At 38.1% G+C, this 8796-nt stretch overlaps 1 protein-coding gene across 1 annotated transcript; it reads right to left on the bottom strand.

The window, feature by feature from the left end:
* Positions 1-6449: 6449 nt before the first annotated feature.
* LOC126334670 (dynein axonemal light chain 4-like) lies at positions 6450-8474 on the bottom strand. Its single transcript, XM_049997139.1, has 3 exons — positions 8345-8474; positions 8184-8267; positions 6450-6637 (listed from the first exon to the last, which is right to left on the bottom strand). The coding sequence occupies exons 1-3, from the start codon at positions 8411-8413 to the stop codon at positions 6473-6475; spliced, it is 318 nt and encodes a 105-aa protein (XP_049853096.1). The 5' UTR covers positions 8414-8474; the 3' UTR covers positions 6450-6472.
* Positions 8475-8796: the final 322 nt, after the last annotated feature.

Genomic DNA, 8796 nt, shown 5'->3' with positions numbered 1-8796 from the left:
TCATTTGTTATCCGACTGTCAGCCTGTCCGTCTGTTAAGAACCCTTTTGCTCAGAAATTACAATAGAAAACGCGAAATTCCGCCATAAAGGTAAACGAAAAATTACAACCTTCTCGAGTGTCTTGGAATTCTTGGGAACAATATCTTGGAAGTCTCTATATCGATACCTGGCAAAAACCGTCGACTTCTCGATTCCCGGGCTGGATGAAATATCTGTATACATAATTTTGTACGGTTCCCACAGAACGCGAGTCCTGCTTGTTGTCCAATTGTTTTCTTAAGTTAGCGTAGGTAACTGGTATGTGAAAGGGACAATTGGTATTTATATTTCTCAAACTGGGAGTGCTCATGGACTATTTCTAGTAGAAACATGAAAACACCACTCACATTCTGACTGACTTTAGTTTTATTTTGCTAATGTCAGTGGACAACGTTATATTTCAGTGCGTGACTGTCTAAAATAAATACTCATTCTCGTGGTTGTTATAATCTGTGCGTGGGCTACAGTTGTGTGCCGTTGGTAGTGGATCTATGGCATTGTAGAGTCTGTTCAGGCTGCCTGGGTTAGTCAGTAGTAATGGGAAACAGCCAGTGCTGTCTACATCACTGTACGGGAAGGTTGCATTGGATTATAGCAATAGTACCGGTGCCATTACCGTCCACATAAGTTTGCTGTTGAGCGTTGTAATGTTCCTATTAAATGTAAATGGCGTGTGACTAGGGCCTCCCGTCGGGTAGACTGTTCGCCGGGTGCAAGTCTTTCGATTTGACGCCACTTCAGCGACTTGCGCGTCGATGGGAATGTAATGATGATGATTAGTACAACACAACACCCAGTCCCTGATCGGAGAAAATCTCCGACCCAGCCCGAAATAGAACCCCGGCCCTTAGAATTGACATACTGTTGCGCTGACCACTCAGCTACGTGGGGCGGACAATGATCCTGTTGAGAAACTGAAGACTCCAGAACATTTCCGCACGATCTAGACTCCACGCAGGATACGATGGCCAACGAACAGTGACCGACTTGCGCAGGGGGAGTATCTTCCTCTTTTTTGGTATGGGAGGTGACCAAAATTGTTTGTTCCCTTTCGGCAACGCTCTGAATCGAGGTGCATGCCCTGCTATCTTCCTCAAACGACGATTTTACTGAAACTATTAGCTAAAAAAAAATGATTTTTGCGTTACTTATAGCATTATACCGGTCATCTTCATAATGAAGTGCCCATCATTTCGTTAATGGTCATAGTTGTTGTGATATTTGCATTTAACTAAGACACTGTGTGAAATTCGAAAAAGGTTGCAGTGAAAAATAGCGGTCGCTATGATCTAGCTTTTTGTGCATATTGCATAAGATGCTGCTGCGTATGAAATTTAGCAAAGATGCTGAATTTTTCATAGACATATGTAGAGTTCTCTATCTGCCACAATATCGAGAAAATTGATCTGATGTAGCGCAGCTATCGCACGCGCCTGTGTAAAAGCCAGAAAGGAACATCCCAATGTTCCTCATATTTCATAAACGGTTTGAGACACTGAAATGAGAGTTTTGATAATGATAGCACGCAAAGAGGAGAGTAATTTGCCATGTGGTTATTATACAAAACTTCATTATCTGCGTACCACGTTATTCCGCTAAGCACAGATTTATCGATGAAAGAATGTGATGGTTAGTAGCCATCAATAGCTCGTGAAGCGGGAAATGCTGTGGCTTTTGGAACATCGTGTATAAAGAGATTACACGTTTATTTTTGTACTGAAGATGTGCTCTTTCATAAGCTATTGACCTTACTTTTCCTCAGTTCCTCACTTAGTAAACCCCAGTTTCAGAATTCTCTCGCAACAGCATCTGCAAGTGTTAGTGAGGTGACATTGTATATTTTGCAGAAGAAGCAAATTTTAACAAGGAATCAAGAGAAATATAGGTTTTACTCAAAAATCGCCACTCGTGTCGCTTCCCTGAAAGTTACGCTTAAACGCTTAAAAAGCCAGGAGAAAATAAATCCGTTTTTGTTGCATTTTCAGCAGAATTCTGTCTAGATACTAACCAAAGTAGAGGCGACAGTTGATCTTTTTGACTGGTCACCATGCAAGTATGGGCGTGGAGGGGGTCCACCTAATATTTACCAAAAATGTGAGTGTGGCCTTTGGTTTAGAACGACACTTGCCCGAGCCCTTAACACTACTGTTCTCCCAACGCATGCCCTGTCAATTGAGTATGTACCGTCCACGTTATTTTGCGGACACACTGTATGTCCTGTAATGATAAAAAAAAGCATACCGCTAACAATGTAGGTGCTCCAATTTGATTGCCTATAACTGAATACAAACATGATTTGCATTACAAAGGTCTGTTTGTTCTACTACCCATCACAGTCACTTACTTCTAAAATCCGGCATTTATGTACAGCTGATGATTAAAAGTTAATGGTTCTAAAGATCACAGAGACCCAAGTCCCTGAAGAAACAATACCGACATTATGACCATCAGATTCATAAAAGTCGTAAATGAGGTTATTATATTGCAAAAAGATAATGATTTGCTTGAAACATTACATGTTAACACATTTTACACTTACAAGAGTCATATTTCCCGTCAAAGTGCAAATATGGTTTCAAGGAAGTGGTTTAAAAACAACGGAATGGAACTGCTCGTCGCAAAAATATGGATTATTTGGTCGTTGTGGCTCTTGATAATGGACTCCTGGAGTATTGATATACCGAAAATGATGTAGCTCTCCCATATGTTATCCTTTTCATGTGTGTATGCTGATCACGAACGTAGTCTTTCGATTCATTACATTTCAGACTTCGACTGTATATAAAGGCAGAGTTTTACACATAAATGATCTTGATGGGTTGTGAAACAGACACATCTCCAATTTTAAACTCCTTATTTTTCGAGTTTAGCCCTTGGTTCAAATGGCACTAAGCACTATGGGACTTAACACCTGAGGTCATCTGTCGCCTAGACTTAGAACTACTTAGAACTAACTAACCTAAGGACATCATACACGTCCATGCTCGAGGCAGGATTCGAACTTGCGGGTGTAGCAGCAGCACGGTTCCGGACTGAAGCGCCTAGAACCGCTCGTCCACAGAGGCCCCCCTTCGCCGTTGGAGCTGGGGTACTACTACTATTGTAAGTTTTCTGATTTTACCTGCCGGGCAAACTAACGACGATCGTTTCGTATTCAGTGCAGCACACTATCGTTCCGATTGAAAGTACGAAGCTACGTCTGCCTCGTTACGTCTCTCTGTTTGTATATTTCTTGTGTCAGTGCTGCAGTGAGAAATGACTCAACAAGGCAACCATAAATAGTAGGAGAGAAATTTTGGCGGACTGGTACTAGGGCGAAGCATGCTTGGACACCTCAGTGGATAACTGCAATGACCACGAACGGAAGAGTACAACGCAAGCGCGGCTGATTAAATAGTTGAGGGGTTATTGACCTCTAAGCATATCACGTGGAGCTTTCCTACCGCACCGTGGTCCTCGCTTCCCACATAGTTAACACTTAACAAATTAAATCTCAAGCTCTGGCTCTTCAGCCCTGGTAATACATGTTTCGCCCACAAACAGTTGGTATTTTGTTTTTGGGAGAGCTTGTCATTATGTGATGTTGTGTCCTGCTAAGTGACAAGTCACAAGTGTTCTACACTGTAAAGGATCTACACTTAACGAAATTCATTTCATGAGTTGTATATAGTTTTCATAAAAATCTCAGGTCATTATACACAATCGTTTGGCTTGATTGCTTAGAAACAACTGTGAGTTTATAAACATCTTCAACACCCGCTTCTACAAGTGTACAGTAGTTACCGACAAGCAAATGGTAGTTCGACTTCGTATCGGTAAAAGCTGATCTCTGTCACCGTTACACTAGTAGCAAATTCTTGTTATTTACTAAGGCTACGGGCTTGAATCAACGTCTCTGTACGGGAATGTATTCTGTTTATTGGCGACTATGTGTAACAAGATGTGTATAGAGGAACTGTCGTCTGGCGGTTCTAAATAGTTAAGGCTCTAATCTGTTTTGCGAAGTAGTAAAGAATAAATTATCAACCTGAGACGATTTGAAAATTTCAGTAGAGTGTATGATACGAGAACACTGCTATGCCATTCACTTCATGAGGGCTAATGTTATTTAATTTTAAATAGTTCATCATTCCACAACCAAAGTTTATCATGATGTTCGCATCCTGCCAGTTTGAGAGCCGACAATAGGTAGACGATTTATCGTTGAATGGCACACCACGTTTACATGCAACACAATACCAGCAGAAGACGGTAACGGAGTTTTGCTGTCTTGTTTACATATTAAGGCCAAAACATGATCTTGCTACGACGATAATGCATCGTTTTTCCGACCTTTAGTTGTTTTACTACTGTTGTATGTGAGTGAAATCATCATGAAAGATAGAGAGATGTTGCGCGTTGAGTTACGAATAAATGTCAGGATAAAGAGTGTCAGGAAGACGCCATTATTGTTCAAATAATGTAGCTGTTTATTGTTGAATGTCAAAGGGAAGAAGATAAGCTATTAAGACAACACAAAATATAAAACAGCGGAGAGAAAGAAGTAAGGAGCTAAAAGTATTTCGCAGCTGGAACATGAGTCGATATGCTTCGACTGGAATGGTAATTTACATTGAAGTTTTAAAAATCACAGGTGATCCGAAATACCCTGTAAGCATTGCTACAGCCTGTCTTCACGTAACTGAATTAAGAAGTAGTCACTTTTCTGTGTTGTTTCTTGAAAACTGCACACAGATTACCGCTATGTATTTTTTTCCTAACCTGATTCTTTGTGTCTGCTGCATCCACTTCCTTTACTTTATTCAGCAGCAGCTCCAGTTATGTCTCTCTTTTCGTTTCGTCATGACAGGTTTTCGATGTTATTTTCCACAAAACGTCTTGTTCTCTGATCAAATCAGTGAATTCAGTGATAAAATATATATAAGTACCTGTTATGGAATACATTTTATACATTGAAGGATTACTTAGCTAAATCATAGTAGGGGTTTGATAAAAAAGTTATACAAATAAATAATGATAATAATGATTATAAAACATTCCACATACACCTTCACTTTATGTTTTTTTTCCTTCTTTTTTCCTTTCTAGAAATACTTACCCCCAGGTTATGCATAGCACAATACTAACACCTCTCCCACTTTCTGAACTCAACATCTCACTTATTATGGAGGGATGGTGACTCAGTTTTTCAGGATAGCAAATGGGAAGTTGAAGTACAGAAAATGGCCCAGAGATCACCAGTGTGTGTGTGTGTGTGTGTGTGTGTGTGTGTGTGTGTGTGTGTGTGTGTGTGTTATGAAACAATGTGTGTATAGTGTGTCGAGTGAGTGATAGTGAGATACGAGTGAACAGTGTGGCATTACATTATTTAATAAGTAATTTGTAAAAAAAAAGTATTATACACCAGGAGTAAATCTAATGACTGTCTCTAACTAAAAGTCTGTAAATATATGTGTATACGAATTAGCATATTTTAAATTGGTCTAAGCTTGTAAATACTTTGACATGTCCTATATACTTCTAGAAAGAGATCTTGAGACGAATAAAGCTACTACTACTACTACTACTACTACTACTACTACTACTCTACATAACCATGCGGTATGATTCACACAATTGCACGAACATAAACTGTTTTTTAGCAATGTAATAGCGGAGCATTATCGATTGTCATTACAGAACACAAATTTATTTTCATAAATAAATTTTTAGTAAACCTAAACCTTTGAATGGTTTACAAGTTATTTCGACTATTTAAGTATCCAAGAATGTCATTTTTATTTGTTATAAAGCACTTCCATTTTCAGACTCAATTTACTATGGTGCTGATGATGAGTTGCAGCCAGGCAGTTATGTTTCATGCGTGAACTGTATGTGACATCGATCAAATTGCCTACGACTTCCATGCGACCAGTGTTAGATCGTTCCTATGTGTACACTTGCAATCTATGGAACGATCTATCACCCAAGTGACGGATCGTTATGATCCATTGCTTTTGTTGTGGAGGCTCTTTAGTCCTACAATTCTCACATGCTATTCGAAGGTATTAGTGAATGGTGCAAGAGTGGTTAATAACTAAACTGATAAAAATTAGTTTCCATAAAGGTAAAACTAAGACCATTGTAAAAATGTTAAAATTACTAGCGTAATTTGTGTGTTGCACTCACTTACGAATATGTGTAGCAAAATATTTTATTGTTTAGAAGGAGTTTAGGAATTAAGCACGTATCGGTGGCGTCTCGGCACAAGATTTCATCTCCAACAAGTTAGTACATAAAAATACTCTTTTAACGCTTCTGGAAGCTGATTTATAAATGTACTGCAACTGTAGAACAGACTTTGTTCCTAGGGAATTTATCTTAGACTGAAACAGTTCGTTAGAAATGAAAACATTCTGTTACTGGAATGTTAGTGTAGGTCCATTATTTTATTTACGAACACTTCCAAGTGACTATCCCCAGATTACCCCCATATAACATGAATAAAAGAGTTGAACACAAATAATCTATTTCAAATCCATATGCTTCACCCACCACAGCGTTCCAGGATGGTTGAAATTTCTTGTCCATTGATTCCTTAATCATTCTGGCTGCGAGCTGCAAACAAAACATAAAAAGAGCTTGTTAAATTTATTAGTATCGCATGTGTTTGCGTGAATTTCATAGGACACTGCGACCATTGTTTAGCATGGCGGAAGAATGATACAGGCTTCTGTGTTTCAGTTAGTTACATCTTATTAGTTGATAAGTGTTTCGTTGATCAGATTCAAGAGAAACCTGAAAATGTAGGACGTGTCAACTGAACGAAAGATAACATACAGAAATTAAAAAATTGGTTATTAGCTAATTATGGTGTATAACCGACTATTGTATTCATTTCTGTTCAAGAATAGCTTTATGAAGTAGGAGTTAGTAGGAAGAAACAAATTTACCGTATATGACAACACTTATTTGCTGTCAAACATTTTAATTCCATGTGCATATTAAAAGTAGTTAATTACTGTGTATTAAACTTCTTCCTGTGATGAACCTAGATTAACTAGAGCCCGAAGTCCAGAACATTTTTTCCTTCTAGTATTGTTTTTGGGATTGTCTCTGTTTACATAGGAACTGCAGTAGATTATTTACAGCAAATGTCATTAACGAAGAATTATATGAAAAGGCTGTGGTTGATATTCTCAATTGCTTAAATAAATGGCTGCAAGATGTGTATGTGCCAACCTATAACGTCACTCTATTTTTTGCAATGAACATTTTTTACTTAAGTGATATGTATGTGCCAACCTATAACGTAACTCTATTTTTTGCAATGAACATTTTTTACTTAAGTGAGGAATTATCCCCTCATACTACAGGGTGGAGAATTAACGAGTTATTTATGCTAAAAACTTACTGATTTCTATGTTCCCAAAGTTAGCAATCATTCTTAAGGCAAAAGTAGCTGCGGCTAAACTTTTTAACATGCATTTCATATGATTTTTAATTTTTCATCAATATGCACACCCACGAACTTCGAATTTTGTACCATGTCAATAATATTTTTCTTGATATGATATATTAATAGATGGTGGAGTGTTTTTGAAAGTACGAAAGGATGAGCTGTTTCATTTTCAAAGCTTAAAACGACTCATTCCTGCAAAACCAGTTAACATTAACGAAGACATTTTTTACCATTTTGCTTGTTGCTGTTTCTTTATTCTCTTTGACAGTAATGCTGACGTTGGCGGAAAGGAATAATTCTATCTTCTCAATCAAATCAAATAACAAGAACAGTAATTGGGCCTTAATGTGATATCTCCTCACGTAGATGATCTTTTTGCATTATTCTAAAACCCTGGTTAGCGTTATGTCTATTGTTTCTTAAATGACAAGTTGTGAAGACAATCTTTCTCAACATTTTTGTCTATTTAAAATGTTTCCTTGCTGGTTAAAAAATTACCTAAATACGTCAAGTTAGGAAACGACAAGAACAGTGGGAAAAGAAACAGTGATACGAACAAGCAAAGACCTCTGACATATCAAGAAACATCTGTCAAGTGATGGGTACTGCTGCAGCACCGCTAATCCTTTCATAAAATATTCTGAATGCATACAAACGCTACACATACGAACCGTGGCACGAAAATTGTATACTGGTACTTACGAAATTGTTTGGTGCATGTTTTTCACAGGCAGTGACAATCAGATCAACTGCTTCGTTTTTTATTTCTTCTGTCATGTCGCAGGTCTGGAAGAGAAATTATGTACGATTTTTTTCCCCGGGAAACGAGATATATTTATGCATCTACAACGCGATAAACTTACTTTCACAAGCGCATACGTATGTTCAACTTTCTTTGTTTCAGCTTCCTTTTTCACCTCTCCCTCTGCCATTCTTTACGAGAAGATTGTAACGCTATAGAACACTCCTACGTGGACACTGAATATTCAGTTGGTTTTCGGCAGTTGTTTTCTAAGACTTTTGTTTAGAGTGAAGACAGAACAGGGTACAGATATTATTAAATCACCAAATCTGTTGAGACAGATGAAGTCTGTAGTCGTAAGAAAAAAAAAATAGCTAAGAAATGATCTGAAACCACAGAGATGTGAAAGTGCTAGCTGTGATTTAAGAGGACGATCATCTCTCCTTTCGATAAGTACAGCGTCCGTGCCACCGCTGTCATACTATACGTTGCTGTTATCCTCATTCAGAAGACTGATTTGATGCAGTTATCCATGCTAGTCTACTCTGTGCAAGCCGTTTCATCTCTGGATAA

Source organism: Schistocerca gregaria, chromosome 1 (genome assembly GCF_023897955.1).
Source record: "Schistocerca gregaria isolate iqSchGreg1 chromosome 1, iqSchGreg1.2, whole genome shotgun sequence".
In the NCBI taxonomy this organism is placed as follows: domain Eukaryota; kingdom Metazoa; phylum Arthropoda; class Insecta; order Orthoptera; family Acrididae; genus Schistocerca; species Schistocerca gregaria.
This window is presented reverse-complemented; position numbering and strand designations above follow the sequence as displayed.